This window comes from Piliocolobus tephrosceles, chromosome 18 (assembly GCF_002776525.5).
Source record: "Piliocolobus tephrosceles isolate RC106 chromosome 18, ASM277652v3, whole genome shotgun sequence".
NCBI classification, from domain to species: domain Eukaryota; kingdom Metazoa; phylum Chordata; class Mammalia; order Primates; family Cercopithecidae; genus Piliocolobus; species Piliocolobus tephrosceles.
In genome coordinates, this window is record NC_045451.1 from 55,870,680 (window position 1) to 55,892,627 (window position 21,948).

Here is a 21,948-nt window from a genome sequence, read left to right on the forward strand (position 1 = left end):
CTCTGTAGCCCATGCTGGAGTGCAGTGGAGTGATCTCGGCTCACTGCAACTTCTGCCTCCCAGGTTCAAGTGATTATCCTGCCTCAGCCTCCTGAGTAGCTGGGATTACAGGCACCTGCCACCATGCCCAGCAAATTTTTTGAATTTTTAGTAGAGATCGGGTTTTGCCGTGTTGGCCAGGCTGGTGTTGACCTCCTGACCTCAGGTAATTCACCTGTGTTAGCCTCCCAAAGTGCTGGATTACAGGTATGAGCCACTGCACCCTTATTTTATTTTTTGAGACAGAGTCTCGCTTATTCACCCAGGCTATAGTACAGTGGCCCAATCTCAGTTCATTGCAACCTCTGCCTCCTGTGTTCAAGCAATTCTCCTGCCTCAGCCTCCTGAGTAGCTGGGACTACAGGCATGCACCACGCCTGCCTGATTTTTTTTGTATTTTTAGTAGAGATGAGGTTTCACCACGTTGGTCAGGCTGCTCTTGAACTCCTGACCTCAAGCGATCCGCCCACCTCGGCCTCCCAAAGTGCTGGGACTATAGGCATGAGCCACTTTGCCTGGCCAGTAAAAGTAACTTTTTTTTTTTTTTTTTTCAGATGGAGTTTCGCTCATTTTGCCCAGACTGGAGTGCAGTGGTGCAGTCTCGGCTCACTGCAACCTCTACCTCCTGGGTTCAAGCTATTCTCCTGCCTCAGCCTCCTGCGTAGCTGGGATTACAGGCATGCTTCACCACGTCTGGCTTTTTTTTTTTTGAGGTGAAGTTTCGCTCTTGTTGCCCAGGTTGGAGTGCAATGACGTGATCTTGGTTCACCACAACTTTCGCCTCCCAGCTTCAAGAGATTCTCTTGCCTCACCCTCCTTAGTAGTTGGGATTACAGGCATGTGCCACCACGCCTGGCTAATTTTGTATTATTAGTAGAGACAGGGTTTATCTATGTTGGTCAGGCTGGTCTCGAACTCCTGACTTTAGGTGATCCACCCGCCTCGGCCTCCCAACGTGCTGGGATTACAGGTGTGAGCCACTGCACCCGGCCAAGGCTAATTTTGTGTGTGTGTGTGTGTGTATTTTTAGTAGAGACAGGGTTTCACCATGTCTGTCAGGCTGGTTACAAACTCCTGACCTCAGGTGATCCACCTGCCTTGGCCTCCCAAAGTGCTGGGATTATAGGCGTGAGCCATCTTGCCTGGCCAAAGTAACATTTTAAATAGCAATAATGTTCGAATTTTTTTTTTTTTTTTTGGTTCACACTTCACATTAGGTATGGTCACAGTGGCTCATGCCTGTAATCCCAGCACTTTGGGAGGCCGAGTTAGGTGGATCTCTTGATTTCAGGAGTTTGAGTCCAGCCTGGGCAACATGGTAAAACCCTGTCTCTATTTAAAAAATACAAAAAATTAACAGGGTGTGGTGGCAAGCACCTGTAGTCCCAGCTACTCAGGAGCCTGAGGTGGGAGGATTGCTTGAACCTGGGAGGTGGAAGTTGCAGTGAGCCAAGGTGGCATCACTCTACTGCAGCCTGGGTGACAGAGCCCGCATCTAAAAACAAACAAAACACCAAACAAGCAAAAGAACTTCACATTAAATAGAAAATCATTTTGTACAGATCAGTGAAACCTGACCAAAATAATGCTATGATTTCCAAAGTAGAATAAATCAGCTGAGCTAAACCCAAATAGACTCTGATAACTAAGAAGAACTGAGTCACAGGAGTAACAAAGCTAGTGAGATTCAAAAAAACCTCTTCCCTCTCATGATACATCCTTGTGAGGGAGAGATTGGTGAGCAATGAGAAATGTTTCCATTCTGATGGACGCTTGTGGTGGCAAAACACTATAAGCATCAGCACCATGGGCATGAATTATAAAACTTGTCTCAGAGTTGTTAAGATAATTAAATGTTAATATTTGCAAAGAAATCTAAACAGTGTCTGGCATGCAGTGACTGTGGTATTATATGAGTACTTGCCAAGTAAAAAAATAAGGGATGGAATTGCAACCATACCCCTTAGATTGCGGGTCCCCAACCCCAGGGCCGTGGGTTAGTACCAGTTCGTGGCCTGTTAGGAACCCAGCTGCACAGCAGGAGGTGAGTGGGGTATGCAGGGAGCGAGCATTACCACCTGAGCTCTGTCTCCCGTGAGATCAGTGGCAGCAGTAACAATTCTTACAGGAGGTCAGGCACGGTGACTCCCATCTGTAATCCCAGCACTTTCGGAGGCTGAGGCGGGTGGATCACCTGAGGCCAGGAGTTCAAGACCAGCCTGGCCAACATGGCAAAATCCCCTCTACTAAAAATACAAAAATTAGCTGGTCGTGATAGCACATACCTGTAGTTCCAGCTGCTTAAGAGGCTGAGGCAGGAGAATCACTTGAACCCAAGAGGCGGAGGTTGCAGGGAGCTGAGATTGCGCCACTGACTCCAGTCTGGGTGACAGAGCGAGACTTGTCTCAAACAAACAAACAAACAAACAAAATTCTCATCAGAGTGTGAACCCTGTTGTGAACTGCACATGCAAGGGATTGCGGGCTCCTTATGAGAATCTAATGCCTGATGAGCTGAGGTGGAACAGTTTCATCCCAAAACCAACCCGACCCCACCCGGGGTTTTGCCATGTTGGCCAGGCTGGTTCTGAACTCCTGACCTCCAGTGATACGCCCACCTCAGCCTCCCAAAGTGCTGGGATTACAGGTATAAGCCACCACGCCTGGCCTTCCCCTACTATTTTCATTCCTCTGCAAAATCTCAACCTCTTTCCTTGTTTTCAAAAAATAACGTTAAGACCGGGTGCAGTGGCTCAGCCTGTAATCCCAGCACTTTGGGTGATGGAGGTAGGAGGATTGCTTGAAGCCAGGAATTTGAGACCAGCCTGGGCAATACAGTGAGACCTCACCTCTGAAATAAATAAACAATTAATTAAAACAACAGAAAGAATATTTACTAGCATTTATTTTCAAAAATATAAACTCACTATAGGAATTAAGCACATTCCTTTTGTGGACCATTTGGATTAAATCCTCTCTGTGGGCAGAGATCACTTTTTATATTTTTCTTGTTCCCCCAATAAGCCTACCATAATACCAATACAAAACACACACTCAGATATTTCATGGAACATGTAACAAACCAAACACACTGGACATACTTGAGATAAAATAAAAATCTAAACTAAAAGTTATATGTATTAATTTATTTCCTTATTTTCATGTAGCATCCTGTTAAGATGCCCTTGGAAGCTTTTCCCATGCTTTAATTGCATGTTTGAATTCGGCCTACATTTGTTCCATGAACAAAACAGTATATTGCAACTTGTAAAATGAAAAAGGTAAAATAAAAATAACGAAATACTGTAAAATGAAGAAGGCTCTGACAACATTTTAAGAACTCATCAGTATAAGGATGCTTTTGTCATTCTTTGAGAAATGCAACTCCATATTATATTTAGTTTATTTGGAATAGCTATGTCCTTAACTGGTAGTCAATACTCAAACATCACCAAAGTATTAAATTTTTTTAATTAAAAATTTTTTAAATTATATTTGCATATATAAAGATAAGTAAGACACTGGACAAATTATAGAGTCTCAGGCTTATGTGGAATTATGACTGCTCTCAACAATTATTGAAATTCCCTTTCAAAGAAAATCTTCACATAAACCTATGTTTGACTATGTAGTAGAATGAAGACAGCCACAGATCTGGCATTTTCAAAACATCACATGAGTACTACATGTAATGCTTCAAAGTAACTGTTTCCCTCTAAAATTTCACTAAACAACCTCAGGCAGTAAAATAAAACAAAACATTAAGAGCTCCCAGGGGTCATCCTAAGAATTAGACAGATTTCTTTGATTTTTTCTTCTCTGCTTCTTCCTTTTCCTTTTCTATTTCAGTTACATATAATTCAACTTCTTTTGCACTAAACATCTGAAAAGAGAAAAAAATTTAAAGATCAAATGTCAATTATACAAATAATATCTAAATATTTACAATATGAAGAATTCCAATATTTAATAAATTTGTATTTTCTATGTATAACTTTATATTTTGTAACTTCAAATATACAATGAAGCATTTCAAAAGGTCTAAGAGCAATAACAATTACGGGCAAAACCAGATCTCTGACATTTCTACTATCACTGTGCTAAAAAAGAAAGTGGGGCAAAAAGCGATATTGCATTATATTCCTATATGTGCATGTAGCTCCAAAAACATTTTAATGCGAAGCTTAATTTTATTCATGAACAAAGACTCATTATTTAACTCTCCCAACCGCACCCTACTGTGTGATTCTCTGATAGGGTTTAATGATTTCATCAGTTTATAGAATAGCCAAATGAGATGGGAAAAGATAATTTATGCTACTTTATGTCCTGTAAGTAGAAAGCAAAAAAGGTTTTATTTTTGTAATAATTTGCAGTGTAGTTTGATTTTCTGTTGTACTGTTCACAAGTAGATCCAAGGTTACATGCTTGCGGCTATAAGACAGCAATTATTGACCAGGCCTGGTGGCTCATGCCTGTAATCCCAGCACTTTGGGAGGCCAAGTTGGGCGGATCACTTGAGGTCAGGGGTTTGACACCAGGTTGCCAATTTCTTTGTCTTTTTTTTTTTTCAGACAGGGTCTCTCCCTGTTGCCCAGGCTGGACTGCAGTGATGCAATTGCAACCTCTGCCTGTCGGGTTCAAGCGATTCTCCCACCTCAGTCTCCTGAGTAGCTGGGACTACAGGCATGTGTCACCACTCTTGGCTAATTTTTGTACTTTTAGTAGATAGATTTGCATTTTCAGTACAGACAGGGTTTTGCCATGTTGACCAGGCTGGTCTTGAACTCCTAACCTCAAATGATCTGCCCGCCTCAGCCTCCCAAAGTGCTGGCATTACAGGCCTGAGCCACCACGCCTGGCCAAGAGGGCAATTATTAACTTCAGTGAATACAAAAATCTAAATGTAATGATCTTAATACCAAAAGAGGTATCTATTAAATTGATATATGATCAGCTTTATGGAAAGGCAAGTTTTCAAAGATGTTGGAGATGTGAAGGATTTTAGTAATTAGTCCATCACTAGAATTTATATATAAGAAAATGTAGATTCACAAAGCTAAATTATATTTGAAAAGATTAAAGAAGGATTAAAGATTAGGTCTCTGATTCTTATTTCAACTCCAGAACTCTTTCCATTTCACCTATAAAGAGGTGTGTCAGAAAATCTGTATTTGTCAATAATCTACATAAAATATGTTAATTAAACGTTTTATGAAATGAACGTTTATAAAATGAATTTACCCATCAAGCAATTACTGGGAGTTCCATGGGTTCTGAAAGTAAAGTGGAAGAATATAATTCTTACCTGCTATTAAGGATTTCACAGTTTAGTGGGAAAAAACTGGCATATAAATAGATCATTACAATAAAAACCTGAATAAAGTGATGTGGTATTACTTGGGGAAGAAATAATTTCCTCCTTTGAAAAAGCATCTTTCATTTTATTTTTCCTTTTTGAGACAGGGTCTTGCTCTGCTGCCTAATGCTGAAGTACAGCGGCATGATCACAGCTCACTGCAACCTCTGCCGCCCGGGCTCAAGCGATCCTACCGCCTCAGCAGCCGGAGTAGCTGGGGCTACAGGTGTGAACCACCACGCCCGGCTAACTTTTGTATTTTTCATAGAGACAGGGTTTCGCCATGTTGCCCAGGCTGGTCTCAAACTCCTGGGCTCAATCGATTTGCCTGTCTCGGTCTCCCAAAGTGCTGGGATTACAGGCATGAGCCATTGCACCCAGCCTGAAAAAGCCTTTTCAAAAAATTATTTTTCATTTTTGTGAGTATATAGTAGGTATATATATTATGGGGTACATGAGATATTTTGATAGAGGCATGCGATGCATAATAACTACATTATGGAGAATGGGGTATCTATCCCCTCAAGTATTTATCCTTTGTGTTACAAACAATCTGATTATACTCTTTTAGTTATCTTCAAATGTACAATTAAATTGTTATTGACTATAGTTACCCTGTTGTGCTATCAAATACTAGGTCTTATAAATTCTATTTTTTTGTACCTATTAACCATCCGCACCTGCCCCTGCCCCCCACTACCCTTTCCAGCCTCTAGTAACCATCCTTCTACTCTGTATCTCCATGAGTGAAATTGTTTTGATTTTTAGATTCCACAAATGAGTGAAAACATGCAATGTCTATCTTTCTGTGCCTGCCTTATTTAACATGATGACCTCCACTTCCATCCATGTTATTGCAAATGACAGGATCTCATTAATTTTTTGTGGCAGAACAGTACTTCATTGTGTATAAGTACCACATTGTCTTCATACATTCATCTGTTGATGGACCCTAAGGTTGCTTCCAAATCTTGGCTATTGTGAACAGTTCTGCAATTAACATGGGAGTGCAGCTATTTCTTCAACAAACTGATTTCCTTTCTTTTGGGTATATACCTAGTAGTGGATTGCTGGACCATATGGTACTTTTATTTTATGTTTTTTGAGGAATCTCCAAACTATTATTCTTCATAGTGGTTGTACTAATTTACATTCCCACCAACAGTGTATGAGGATTCCCTTTTCTCCACATCCTTGCCAGCATTTGCTGTAGCTTGTCTATTAGTTATAAGCCATTTTAACTCGGGTGAGATGATATTTTATTGTAGTTTTGATTTGCATTTCTCTGATGATCAATGATGTTGATCACCTTTTTTTTTTTTTGGAGATGGAGTCTTGCTCTGTTGCCCAGGATGGAGTACGGTGACACAACTGTGGCTCACTGCAGCCTCGACCTCCCAGGTTCAAGTGATCCTCCCACCTCAGCGTCCCAAGTAGCTGGGAGCACAGGAGCACGCCACCATACCAGGCTAATTTTTTAATTATTATATTTATAGAGATAAGGTCTCACTGTGTTGTCCAGGCTGGTCTGAAACTCCTAGGCTCAAGGGATCCTCCCGCCTTCGCCTCCCAAAGTGCTGGGATTACAAGCAAGAGCTCAGCCCAAGGACCTTTTTATATGCCTGTTTGTCATTTGCATGTCTTCTTTTGAGAAAAGTCTATTCAAATCCTTTGCCCATTTTTTTGATCAGATTATTGTTTTTTCTCTTATAGAGTTGTTTGAGCTCCTTATACATTCTGGTTATTAAAGCCTTGTCAGAAGGGTAAATTTACAAATATTTTCTCCCATTCTGTGGGCTATCACCTCACTTTGTTGATTGTTTGCTTTGCTGTGCAGAAGTTCTTTAACTTGATGTGATCCTATTTGTCCATTTTTGCTTTGGTTGCCTGTGTTTGTAGGGTACTACCCAAGAATTTTTTGCCCAGACCAATGTCCTGGGGATTTTCTCCAATGTTTTCTTGTAGTAGTTATAGATTGAGGTCACAGGCTTTAATCCATTCTTATTTGATTTTTGTATATGGTGAGAGAGAGGGGTCTAGTTTTATTCTTCTGTATATGGATATCCAGTTTTCCCAGCACCCTTTATTGAAGAGACTTTTTCCCAGTGTATGTTCTTAGCACCTCTGTCGAAAATGAGTTCACTATAGATATGTAGATTTGTTTCTGGGATCTCTATTTTGTTTAATTAATCTATGTGTCTGTCTTTATGCCAGAACCATGCTGTTCTGGATACCATAGTTCTGTAGTATAATTTGAAGTCAGGCAATATGATTCCTTCAGTTTTGTGTTTTTTGCTTAGGGCAGCTTTGAGCTTTGGCTCTTCTGGGTCTTTTGAGGTTCTATATAGATTTCATTTTTTTTAATATTTCTGTGAAGAATATCATTGGTATTTTGATAGGGATTGCATTGAATCTGTAGATTACTTTGGGTAGTATGGACCTTTTAAAAACACTGATTCTTCCAATCCATGAACATGGAACATCTTTCTATTTTTTTTTTTTTTTTTTTGGTGTCCCTTCTTTTTTGATGTGTGCATTTATAGCTATAAACCTCCTTCTTAGTAATGCTTTCACTGTATTCCACATGTTTTGATATGTTAGGTTTTCATTATCATTTGTTTCAAGAAAATTTTCAATTTTCTTCTTAATTTCTTCATTGACTCACTGGTCATTCAGGAGCATATTGTTTAATTTCCATGTATTTGTATAGTTTCCAAAATTCCTCTAGTTATTGATTTCTAGTTTTTTTCCCCACTGTGGTCAGAGAAGATGCTTGATATTATTTCAATTTTTTGAATATTTTAAGGCTTATTTTGTGACCTAAATATGGTCTGTCCTTGAAAATGATCCATGTGCTGAGGAGAAGAATGCATATTCTGCAGTTGTTGGATGAAATGTTCTGTGAGTATCTATTAGATACATTTGATCTACAGTGCAGTTTAAGGCTGATGTTTCTGTACTGATTTTCTGTCTGGAAGACCTGTCCAATGCTGAAAATGGGGTGTCGAAGTCTCTAGCTATTATTGTATTGGAATCTATCTGTCTTTTTAGCTCTAATAATGTTTACTTTATATATCTAGGTTCTACAGTGTTGGGTGCACATATATTTAAGACTGTTACATCTTCTTGCTGAACTGACCACTTTATCATTATATAGTGACCTTCTTTGTCTCTTCTTACAGTTTTTGTCTTGAAATCTATTTTGTCTGATATAAGTATAGTGACTCTGGCTCTTGTTTGGTTTCCATTGGCATGAAATATCTTTTTCCATCTCTTTATTTTCAGTCTATGGTTATCTTTATAGGTGAAGTATGTTTTTCATAGTCAACAGATCATTGGGTCTTTTTTTTTTATTAATCCATTCAGTCCTTCTATATCTTTTGATTGGAGAGTTTAGTTCACTTACATTCAATGTTATTATCGATAAATAAGGACTTATCCTCCTGCCTCAGTCTCCCAAAATTCTGCCATTACAAGGTGTGAGCCACTGCTCAGATCTCACTTTTTTTGAAGCAGCGTCTTACTCTGTCACCCAGGCCAGAGTGCAGTGGCATGATCTCAGCTCACTGTGACCTCTACCACCCTAGCTCAAGTGATTCTCCTGCCTCAGCCCCCTGAGTAGCTGGGACTACAGGTGCACACCACCACACCCGGCTAATTTTTTGTATTTTTAGTAGAGATGGGTTTTCACCACATTGGCCAGGCTAATCTCAAACTGCTGACCTCAGGTGATCTGCCTGCCTTGGCCTCCCAAAGTGGGATTATAGGCATGAACCACCCTGCCCAGCCTGGTCCATCCTTTCATGGAAGAATCCTGGCATCAAATGAGATAATGTTTAAAGTTCTACCTTTCTACTGATTCCTGGCCCCAAGTAGGTGTTTATATCCAACCTCCTAGGCTAGGGAAGACAAGTATCCTTCTCCAGGGCAGTTTAGTTCAAATGTTTACCTCTGGCTTTCAGTGTACGTTTCATTTTTGGTCCCCGGGGATTTTCTTTTAGTTCTTGCAGAAGCTCAGTTATGTCTTTAAAAAACTAGTTATATTTCATCTAGGATTGTCCTCGTGTTTTACAGCAGAAGAGTTTTTATATTATCTAATCCAGCATAATGCCAGAAACTGAAGTTGTAGAAGTCTACTTATATACCTTAAGTCAAACTATTTCCTGTCAAAGTGTTAAAATTTCAGCTCATAGTCAGTGATTTAAGAAGTACATTTGTAAAATTAAGAGATTTCATGTTTTTCATATTTAGTAAATACTATTTACTTCTTAGTAACTTAGATACAACTGGAATTGCCAAGGACAGGTCAGAGAATAACTAGAAAACCAGTCCACCTCTAAAATCAGCTTAAGAAGAAGGGGTAGAGGCATCAAAAAATAAAGATTTATACTACTCAGCACATTTCTTATATCTTATGTGTTTTTCTAATTTAATAATACAGTACTCATCATAACCATATTGGAAAGGCTATTAATCCACAGATAAGAAAACAGAAACAGAGAAGTAATTTGTTTATACTGGGAAATGGTAGAGCTAGAATTTGAACTAGGGTAGCTCTAGAGCCTCACTTTTTTTTTTTTTTTTTTGTGACAGAGTCTCACTGTGTTGCCCAGGCTGGAGTGCAGTGGTGTGATCTTGGCTCACTGCAACCTCTGCCTCCCAGGTTCAAGCGATTCTCCTGCCTCAGCCTCCCAAGTAGCTGGGACTACAGGTGCCCGCCAACACACTCAGCTAATTTGTGTGTGTGTGTGTTTAGCAGAGACGGGGTTTCACTATGTTGGCCAGGCTGATCTTGAACTCCTGACCTCGAGATCCACCCACCTCGGTCTCCCAAAGTGCTGGGCTTATAGGCATGAGCCACTATGCCCAGCCAGAGCTCTACATTTGATCACTTCACTGAACTGTATCCCACACAAAGATTTATCAAAATCGAGAATGCAATAGGATTTATAATATTTTCATGTGGAGTCTATCACAGTTATTCAAGATCCACAAACTAAAACTCTGTAAACAAACATAATTGAGACGATTTCTATATACGTCGAAATTTGGCAAAATTGGTTTAAAACCAGATGCAAGTCTATTTTAAAATAATTTTCAGTTAAGCAATTTCAGACTCTGAAGACATTGAAAAACTTCCTAGAGAATACATTACAGTTGATTACCAAACATCCATTCTATACCATTGCTTAGCATTAGCCAACCAGCAAACAGAATCTTCTGGAGACTGTTCTGAGGATGTCTTCAGTCTTCCAATCAGATTGAAGGGAGGGACTTACACTCCAAAGTTAGGGAAGTTCTCCCTCTCCTATAAGAGGTTAACAGGAAAATAAATCATTCTGATTGCCTCTGGTGGTCCCGAGAGGAATCAACCTTAGTAAAACAAACTAACTTTAGGATGAGGCCAATATTCAAAATTGCAGAGTGGAGGGACAGGACAAATCTAGATCCATGAGGACATCATCGTGTTGTTAAACACACTGTGTCTGGAGCAGGTGTATACTTTAATCTGTGAGATAAAACTTGTTGTGTTTTCTTGTTGTGTAAGTCACTATGAGTTGGAGTTTTTTTGTTTTGTTTTGTTTTAACTTGTAGACAAAAGCGTTTGTTCTAACACATTAACCTCTGCTTTAATTTCTCCTCAGGTCAATGGGAACTCATTTTTTTCCAATGAGAATTTTCCATTTTCAGTAGAAACTATTCTCAAATGTCTGCCTAAAACAACTTTTCTTTTTAGATGGAGTTTTGCTCTTGTTGCCCAGGCTGGAGTGCAATGGCACGATCTCGGCTCATTGCAACATCTGTCTCCTGGTTCAAGCGAATCTCTTGCCTCAGCCTCCTGAATAGCTGAAATTACAGGCACCCATGATCACATCTGGCTAATTTTTTGTATTTTTAGTAGAGATAGGGTTTTACCATGATGGCCAGGCTGGTCTCGAACTCTTGACCTCAGGTGATCCACCCGCCTTGGACCCCCAAAGTACTGGGATTACAGGCATGAGCCACTGTGCCCGGCCGCCAAAAACGTGTAGCAGATTTTCAAAAAGCAAGTGAGAAGGAATAGAAGAAGGAGAAAGTGCTTAATATTAGTACTGACAAACTCACTTCTCTTCGTATTTTGGTGGCCTAAGATTACAGTGAAAGGTAAATTTTTTTGTTTAATAGTTGTAGAAAATGACAAGCTTTACATAACGTTCTTTACATTCTTTTAAAATTTTTAATCTAAGGTAAAAAGACACAGTAGCTGCTTTAAGCCAGAATAAATGACTAAAACTGACTACACATTGATATTCTCTCTCTGTTTATGAATACACATACAGGCATATCTTGGAAAAATTGTGGGTTTGGTTCAGGACCACAGCAGTAAGGCAAATATTGAGTCACATGAATGTTTTGGTTTCCCAGTGCATATTAAAGTTATGATTGCACTATACCATACTCTATTAAGTGTGCAATAGCATTATGTCCAAAAAAACAACATATATTAATTTAAAAATACTTTATTGCTAAAAAATGCTAACAACCATGTAAGGCTCCAGCAAGTAGTAATCTTTTCGCTGGTGGGGTCTTGTCTTGATGATGATGGTGCTGACTCATTAACGTAGTTAGTGGTCGCTGAAGGTTGAAGTGGCTGTGGCAATTTCCTAAAATAAGACAACAATGAAGTTTGCCACATCGATAGACTCTTCCTTTCACAAAAAATTTCTTTGTAGCATGAGATGCTGTTTGACAGCATTTTACTTACAACTGAACTTTTCAAAACTGGAGTCAATCTTCTCAAACCCTGTCACTGCTTTAGCAACTGAGTTTATATAATACTCTAAATTTTTTGTTGTTATTTCAACAATGTTTATAGCATCATAACCAGGAGGAGATTTCATCCAAGAAACCACATTCCTTTCTCATCTTTAAGAAGCAACTTATCATCTGTTTTATCACAAGATTGCACCAATTCAGTTGCATATTCAGGCTCCACTTCTAATTTTAGTTCTCTAGCTATTTGTACCACATCTGCAGTGACTTCCTCCACTAAAGTCTTGAACTCCTGAAAGTCATCCATAAGGGTTGGAATCAACTTATTCTAAACTCCTGTTAATGTTGATATTTTTGTTTTTTTAATTTTTTTTGTTTTTTTTTTTCTTGCTCTGTCACCCAGGCTGGAGTACAATGGTACGATCTTGGCTCACTGCAACCTCTGTCTCCTGGGTTCAAGCAATTATCCTGCCTTAGCCTCCTGAGTAGCTGGGATTACAGATGCCTACCACCATGACTGGCTAATTTTTGTATTTTTAGTAGAGATAGGGTTTCACCATGTTGGTCAGGCTGGTCTTGAACTCCTGACTTCAAGCAATCCACCCATCTCAGTCTCCCAAAGTGCTGGGATTGCAGGCATGAGCCACTGTGCCAGGACTTTTTTTGTTGTTGTTTTCTTGAGACAGTCTCGCTCTGTCACCCAGGCTGAAGTGCAGTGGCACGATCTTGGCTTACTGCAACCTCCACCTCCTGAGTTCAAGCAATCCTCCTGCCTCAGTCTCGTGAGTAGCTGGGATTATAGATTCCCCCCACCACATCCAGCTAATTTTTATATTTGTGGTAGAGACGGGGTTTCACCATGTTGGCCAGGCTGGTCTTGAACTCCTGATCTCAAGTGATCTGCCTGCCTCAGCCTCCCAAAGTGCTGGGATTACAGGCATGAGCTACTGTGCCCAGTCAATGTTGGTAGAGATACAGTCTAACTATGTTGCCCGGGCTCATCTCAAACCTCTAGCCTCTAGCAATCCTTCTGCCTTGGCCTCCCAAAGTGTTGAGATTACACATGTGAGCCACTATGCCTGGCCATATTCCTTAAATAAGATTTGAAAGTCAAAATTACTCCTTGATCCACATGCTGCAGAAAGGATGTGTTTGTAGGCACTAAAACATTAATTTCCTTGTACATGTTCATCAGAGCTACTGGGTGACTAGGTGGACTGTGAATAAGCAGTAACATTTTGAAAGGAATCTTTTTTTGAGTGTTAGGTCTCAATAGTGGGCTTAAAATATTCAGTATACTATGCTGTAAATAGATGTGCTGCCATCCATTGATTGTAAATGAGCACTGGCTTCCACTTAAAGTTACCAGCTGCATTATCCCCTAACAAGACAGTTTGTCCCTTGAAGCCAGGCAGTGAGGTGATTTCTCCTCTTAGCTATCAAAGATGGTATCTTCCTCCAGCAGAAAGGTGTTTCATCTACACTGAAAATCTGTTGTTTGGTATAACCACCTTCACTGAAGATAAATGTCTTAGCTAGATCTTCTGGATAACTTGCTGTAGCTTCTCCATCAGTACTTGCTGCTTCACCTTGCACCTTTATGTTATGAAGGTGGCTTCTTTCATTAAACCTCATGAACCAACCTCTGTTAGCTCCAACCTTTTCTTCTGCAGCTTCCTCACCCCTCTCAGACTTGATAGAATTGAAGAAAGTTAGGACCTTGCTCTGGATTAGGCTTTGGCTTAGAGGGATGTTGCGGCTGGTTTGATCTTCAGCCAGGCCACTAAAACCTCCATATCAGTAACAAGGCTGTTTTTTTTTTTTTTTTTTTTTTTAGATGGAGTCTCACTCTGTTGCCCAGGCTGGAGTGCAGTGGTGCCATCTCAGCTCACTGCAACCTCTGCCTCCCAGGTTCAAGCGATTCGTCTGCCTCAGCCTGCAGAGTAGCTGGGATTACAGGTGTGTGCCACTACACATGGTTAAATTTTGTATTTTTAGTAGAGACAGGTTTTGCCATGTTGGCCAGGTGCGTGCCACCACACCTGGCCTGGTTGTTTCAGTTTCTTATCATTCATGTGTTCACTTGCAGTACCACTTTAAATTTTCTTTAAGTACTTTTAATTTTCTTAAGTACTTTTCATTTGCATTCACAATTTGAATAACTTGCACAAGAGGCCTAGCTTTCTACCTGTCTCGGCTTTCGACATGCCTTCCTCACTAAGCTTAACAAGTCTAGTTTTTTAATTTAAAACTCATATGACAGACATGAGACTCTTCCTTTCACTTGAACACTTAGAGGCCCTTATAGGGTTATTAACTGGTCTATTTTCAACATTGTTATGCCTCAGTTAATAGGAGGGCTGAGGAGAGGGAGAGACACGGGTGAATGGCTGGTCAGTGGAGCAGTCAGAACACATGCAACATTTATTGATTAAGTTCACTCACTGTTTTACATGGGTGCAGTTCATGGTACTGCAAAACAATTAACACAGTAATATCAAAGATCATTGATCATGGATCACCATTATATAATAATTACATTGTTACTACATTATATATATAATAGTAATAATTAAAAAGTCTGAAATATTCTGAGAATTACCAGAAATGTGACAGAGACACAAAGTAAGCACATGCTGTTGGACAAATGGCATTGACAGACTTGTTCAACACAGGGTTGCCACAAACCTCCAATCTGTAAAACACCATTTAATGAGCACCTACTATAAAGGATACTACTATCTCACACCATTTCATTTACTTATGACAACAGCCCTTTGATGAAGTTATCATTAGACTGATTTTATAGGGAAGAAAACTGAAAGCTGAAGATCAGAGCAACTTGCTCAAGGTCATATTGTTAAACAAATGTATCTGCTGGAACTTAATCCTAGTCTACCAACTCCAAAGCATGTGTTTTGTTCCCTACATAGCCTCTCCTAAAGTATCATGTGGAAGACAGTATAACGCTGCTATCAGTAAGCATACCGTTCTACCGCTCATAAGCAAAAATACGTGTATAACTCTGTGTGTGTGTGTGTGTGTGTGTGTGTGTGTGTGTGTATGTCTATGTGTACACACATAGGTATATTATGGAGCGGAACAGGCAAACTCTGGCCTCAGTGGTTTCTGTGCCCCTATGGTGTTGCTGCATCTGTCCCTGGGCTCTTAGCAGCAGGGGTGACAAAAACCTGGATAATACCCATTTCCACACTCTGTGCTCAGCACCCTGTGATTTATGTGGGGCTCTGCAGGGGCATGCTCCACCATCCTGTCCCCATTTCTCTTATTTATTGAAACTTTGCTGTTGTCTTATCCTCATATCCCATCTGTTAGCTGAATAATAAAGGGTAGAAAATTGATGTCAAAGCAACCATGATGACAAAAACAAAAACAGAAACAAACAAAAAACCCACTGCTCCAGATGGTACTAATTTTAATACTACTTGAAATATTTTCCTTAAAACCAAAGAAAAGATACATGCAAAACAATCTTTAAAAAAATTTTTTTTTGTGATGGAATCTCGGTCTGTTGCCCAGATCACTGGCATAATCTCAGCTCACTGCAACTTCCGCCTCCTGAGTTCAAGTGATTTTCCCGCCTCAGCCTCCCAAGCAGCTGGGATTACAGGCGTCTGTCACCACGCCCAGCTAATTTTTTTGTATTTTTAGTAGAGACGGGGTTTCACCATGTTTGTCAGGTTAGTTTTGAACTCCCGACCTCAAGTGATCCATCCGCCTCAGCCTCCCAAAGTGCTGGGATTACAGGTGTGAGCCACTGCGTCCGGCAACAATCCTTTTTTTTAAAAAAAATAATAATTATTATTATTTTTTTCCCATAGAGATGGGGGTCTTGTTATGTTGCCAAGGCTGGTCTTGAACTCCTGACTTCAAGTGATCCTCCCACCACAGTCTCCCAAGTAGCTGGGATTACAGGCATACACTGCCATGTCTGAGTATAAAACAATCCTTTAAGTATATTTCTTTTTTTTTTTTTTTTTTTTTTTGAGACGGAGTCTTGCTCTGTCGCCCGGGCTGGAGTGCAGTGGCTGGATCTCAGCTCACTGCAAGCTCCCCCTCCCGGGTTTATGCCATTCTCCTGCCTCAGCCTCCCGAGTAGCTGGGACTACAGGCCCCAGCCACCTCGCCCGGCTAGCTTTTTGTATCTTTTAGTAGAGACAGGGTTTCACCATGTTAGCCAGGATGGTCTCGAACTCCTGACCTCATGATTCGCCCGTCTCGGCCTCCCAAAGTGCTGGGATTACAGGCTTGAGCCACTGCGCCCAGCCCCTTTAAGTATATTTCTAATATAGTTTCCCAAATTTTGAGTGCTTTTGTACAATCTCAGCTAAAGAGAGCTAGTTGGCAAACTATATTGCATGGTTGGTTCTACCTAATGAACAATAGTGAACTACATTTCAAATGCTCTTTAGCCAGTGGGTCCTCTATCACAATATCCTGAACATTTTATTTTGCAGTCCAGCAGTTTTCACCCACAATGGCTGACAGATATTATACATACGATAACATTAGACTTGGCACAAAGAAATATGGAAAGGTTATCATGCTAGGTATTAAAGTTTAAGTCTCACAAGACGCTCAAGGCACTTTCAAATGTAAAGTAATGGAAATACATAAAAATCAGTAGATAGGACGAGTGCGGTGGCTCACACTTGTAATCCCAGCACTTTGGGAGGCCAAAGCGTGCTGATCACTTGATTCTAGGAGTTAGAGACCGGCCTGGGCAATGTGGCGAAACCTTGTCTCCATTAAAAAAAAAAAAAAAAAACACAGAAAAACAAACAAACAAAAAACCAGTAGACAGTCAGAAATGAGTGGAGGTTATTTGACATTAATGAAGGACAACATTATATCGGAAGCCTAGAGGCCAACAACCTTTAACTTTTGTCAAAATACTTTATACTACAGATACTTTTTCCTCTTTGGTTAATGACTTACCTTCAAAGGTTGATTTCTTCTTATTATAGCAAGTTCAATGTTTTTTCCACCGGACTGTACAACCTAATGTAGAACAAGTATGCTATTAGAATTACTTCAGCAAATTTTGTGTTTAATAAACAAAAATGGATGAGGAAAAAAACTCATGATTTCCTGAATATGCTTTATTAGATCACTTACTTCTAGCAAAGCTTTTATTGCTAACTTGATAGCTTCATTGTCACTTGCTATGGCATCTTCTGTGTAATTCTTTTCTAGAAATTCTCGAACAGTTTTAGCACTTCGGCCTATTGCATTTGCCTCGAAAAATAAAAGTTAATTTATAAATATCATTGCAGTATGAATGAATTTATGGTTACTAAGTTTAGAGGTTTAGAGTTTACTCCAGTATACCTTAATAAAATTACCAAATGAAAATTATAGATCTGAAAACGTAGCAAACATTTCAGTAGTTCATTTGGTTATTATCAGAATAGTCTGTAATGGCAGCATGGTTTTTATTTTCCTTTTTTTGGTTTGCTTTAGAGATGGGATCTCACTCTGTTGCCCAGGCTGGAGTGTAGTAGTGGCATAATTATAGCTCACTGCAGCTTTGATCTTCTGGGCTTAAGTGATTTTCCCACCTGAACCTCCTGAGCAACTGGGACTATAGGTATGCATCACCACATTCAGCTGATTATTTTTTTGGTAGTCTTGCTATGTTGCCCAGGCTGTTCTCAAACTCCTGGCCTCAAGTGAGCCTCCTGTCTCAGCCTCCCAAAGTGTTGGGATTACAGGCGTGAGCCACAATATCTGGCCAACTTTTTCTTTTAAATATACCAATGCTTTGTCCTGGCTAATGCTTTCTATCAATATAATGTCTCCCAAATCCTTGATAACCAGAAATTATTTTATTTATATATTTTTTTGAAACAGGGTCTCACTTTGTGGCCCAGGCTGGAGTACAGTGATATGATCACTGCTCACTGTAGCCTTGGCCTTCTGGGCTCAAGGTATCTTCCTACCTCAGACTCTTAAGTAACTGGGACTATTGGTATGTGGCACCACACTTGGCTAATTTAAAAAAGAATTGTTTCTAGAGACAGGGTCTCGCTATGTAGCCCAGGCTGGTCTCAAACTCCTGGACTCATGTGATCCTCCCAGTTTGGCCTCCCAAAGTGCTGGGATTACAGGCATGAGCCACTGTGCCTGGCTCAGAAAGGATTTTAAAAAGTAGAAACTTGAAAAGATGTGGAGAGGCAAGGAGCTATAACTTTACAACATGGTACAAAAAGAAGAAAGCAAAGAGAGGGAAAAAACTGACATCAACACGAAGAAAGCTATTTACCTAAGTTGGGCTGAGCACCATTTTTGTAGATTTTAGAATAAGTATAGTGGTAACCTAATTGATTCATTATCTTCTTTGACTCTTAAGCAAGAAGGGTGTCTATTCTATTCCTCTTTTCTTTGTCCTTTACACATTTTCATCAGATGAAGGAAAAATGCAAATGGATTTTCCTGGCTGCATGGCTATAGGCAGAAGGCTGCATATTGTTTTAATTCAGCCTAAATATCCAGATTAGTAATCGTGATGATAATAATGATGATAATAAGATTTTAAATTTTATATTAACAGAACACTTATGTGTCAGGCACTAAGTCAGGCACTTTACATGGATTACCTCATTTAACCATCACGAAAATGATTAAATAGGTACTGTTACTAACCCCAATTCTTGGATGTAGAAATGGAGGTTTGGAAAGGTTAAAATACGGTTTCTCAATATCAGCACTGTTCACATTTTGGGCCAGTTAATTCTCTGTTGTGAGGACTGTCCTGTGTATTGTGAGATTTTTAACTGGCTCCACAAACTAAATGCCAGCAGCAACTCCCACCCCAGTTGTGACAACCAAACATATCTCTTGTCAAAGACATTGTCAAATGTCTCTTAGGTGGGACAAAATCAGCTGTTTGTGAATTACTGACTCAAGTAATCTTGACCAAGATCATACAGAGAGTAAGCAGAAGAGCTAAGCTTTGAAACTGTGGTCTGAATCAACAAACCAAGCTTTTAATTTGATACACTATGCTGCCACATGCCCCTTTCCTAGGATGATTACAGAGTAAAAGGAACAAACAGAAAGGCCTATCCTTTCACTGGCATTAAATAGGGGAATGTCTCAGTTACAACTGTTTAGTGTTATTATTATTATTGTTGTTGTTGTTGTTGTTGTTGTTGTTGTTTTCTTTTTTGAGACAGAGTCTCGCTCTGTCACCTAGGCTGGAGTGCAATGGCGTGATCTTGGTTCACTGCAACCTCTGCCTCCTGGGCTCAAGCAATTCTCCTGCCTCAGCCTCTCAAGTAGCTGGGATTATAGGTGGCTGCCACCATGCCTGGCTAATTTTTAAATTTTTAGTAGAGATGGGATTTCACCATGTTGGCCAGCTGGTCTCGAACTCCCGACTTCAGGTGATCTGCCTGCCTCAGCCTCCCAAAGTGCTGAGATTACAGGTGTGAGCTACCGTGCCTGGCCAGCTGTTTAGTATTGTGATTATGGGAAAGAACTCTCAAAGGAGATTTTAGGACATAAATATGAAAACCCACCATTTATATTACATTATATAACAATATACTATTCTGGTTAGCAAAAGATTCTTTTTACTTCATATAACTTTCTCTATGCCATTATATTTCAGAGGATTAATATAAGTAGTTGTTGAAACTTCTAAATTAAATTTTGTGGCCTTGAAATTTCACCAAGATCAAAGGTAAAGCCTTCAGCCTGGTGTGACTTTGAAGTCTATTTGCTACTCGGTTTTTTTGTTTGTTTGTTTTTTGGTAACTAGTTACCACCCAGAGAGGAAGTACACAGTTAGTGGCTTCAGGTAGTGGTTTATCCAAAAACTTCATTGGGCCTTTAAGGTTACCCTGCACATTTCTGGCGACTTTCCTATCCACTTTTTCCAATTCTTAATGTCAAAATCTTTAACTCTTACCCACCCGACTTGTTTTCTAAAATCTAGCCTGTTCTTGCCACACTCAGATCCCCACCCTCCCTTGCCCCATCACCCACCCCAATCCACTTCAATAATGACTCTGGTAGTTTTGCAATGCTTTTCCTACCTGCCTCCTCAGATTAATGATGATTTTCTACAGCAAAGACTATTAGCTGACAACCCTAATATCCATTCTTCCTTTGTGACAGAACTCTAGGCAATGTGACTGCTGAAATATGTCACTTCCTAGCTTCTCTTACAAATAGGTGTACACAAGTGGAAGTCACTGGGTGAAGCTCCTAGGAACCTTTGCTGCCTAGAATGCAGACATATTGGCTAGAGGTCTAGCAGCCATCCTGAGAGCATGGAAAAAGACTAAGACTAAAAGAGACAAATACCAGCATCTGCCTACTTTCAGACTTTTCATTATGTGAGAAAAATCAATCCTATATGTTAAGAATCATCAGGTCTTTGTTGTTAGGAGACAAAAACAATCTCACTGACAGATCTCGGAAGTGCATCCTGTGACACACTGCCCCATACACCTCCAGAAACAAAAACCTTATTCCTGTGGCTACTGGAAGTGGTAATGGCAGACAGCCCTCAGCTCTTACCTCTCTTGGGAAGGTTCCCTGGTTAACAAGAGCTCCCTCAGGGAAGGTCACATGCTCTTACAGGGCCAGCCTACACTGACTGAGTGATGAAGAGTATCAATGTGCAGTCCCTTCACCCCAACTTAGAACAGCTCTGATGAGCCACTACAGATCCAGAGCACTCCATGGTGTCAACTGAAGCCTTTACTGAGACTACAATGCAGTCCAATGTCTCCCTCTGCCCAATCCTGATCCCTTCCCTTCAACAGATGCTTATAAAAATGGCACTTCCTAATATATATCCTAAAAAATAATAATCTTCCCATGAGGCTATGTGACCCTAAGGAAGGACAAGGTCTCTGCTGACAAGTGCAAATCAGCTTTTCTCATCTGAAGGCTTGCTAACTTCCAGAGTAAATCTTCAGTGTGCTCTCCCACACTAAAAAAAAGAGATGGGGAAATGAACAAAAAACTCTACTAACAATAAATACATCACAATTTCCATTATTTTTGAAATATAAACAGAAGGCAAAACTGGTCAAGTGTTGTCAGAAACAATAAATTGGAGGATTATATTAAACAGCCTTTAAAGTCTTTTCAACTCTGAGGTTCTAAGTTTTTATGGCAGCATTTTCCAAAGTGAATCCCACAAAACATCAGAGTAGAGAAAGGATCTATGATCACAGGGCTCTACATTCAAGTAATCTTGGGGACTACTATTTTACCTGCTTCTAGAATATTTAAATGCTTTTTAGCAGATTCAGATGTACTTTGGTAACAAAACTTACTGAATTTCTTTAAATAGCTAAAAAAATTACTTAGCTAGAGAGCTTGTTTACCTAATACCTGTTGACATTAAAAGAAATGCACTTTGAGAAACATTGCTTGGAAGTATACAACATAGTTAACGTTCTTACCATTTTGAAACATTATGGCCCATACTGACAAGAGCAAAACATGCCCCTTAATCATCAACATCATTAGTCAGGGTGGGACTTAAGTCTATGCATATGGGTCTCCTTAAAATAGTATAGAATAGCTTTTAAATTAAGTAACCACTTCAATGCACAGCATATTAGATGCCAGTTTTCATCAATGTTCTTTAAGAGCTAATTTTATTTAAAAACTTAAAAAATGCAAGCTTTTCAAGAAATACATAGTAAACTGAAACAAAGTTTTAAATATAAAATATGAGTGCTAATGGCCAGGCTGGCATTCCTACAAATCTACAAGCTATATTGTAAGTGAAAGGAAGAATATTTTTAAAA

The 21,948-nt window shown here is 39.8% G+C and overlaps 1 protein-coding gene across 4 annotated transcripts in view; it reads right to left on the reverse strand.

Annotated features, from left to right (window-relative positions):
- Positions 1 to 3,418: 3,418 nt before the first annotated feature.
- Positions 3,419 to 21,948, reverse strand: part of PSMA8 (proteasome 20S subunit alpha 8) — a 57,121-nt gene continuing 38,591 nt past the window's right edge. For 3 of the 4 annotated variants that reach the window (XM_023207505.1, XM_023207503.1, XM_023207504.1), the window contains exons 5-7: positions 17,291 to 17,410; positions 17,111 to 17,173; positions 3,830 to 3,922 (exon numbers count right to left, since the gene is read on the reverse strand). In XM_023207505.1, the coding sequence (XP_023063273.1) occupies positions 3,830 to 3,922; positions 17,111 to 17,173; positions 17,291 to 17,410 (276 nt within the window). Of the gene's footprint in view, positions 3,923 to 17,110; positions 17,174 to 17,290; positions 17,411 to 21,948 lie in introns of all 4 variants that reach the window. The other variant, XM_023207502.1, reaches the window with a different exon arrangement.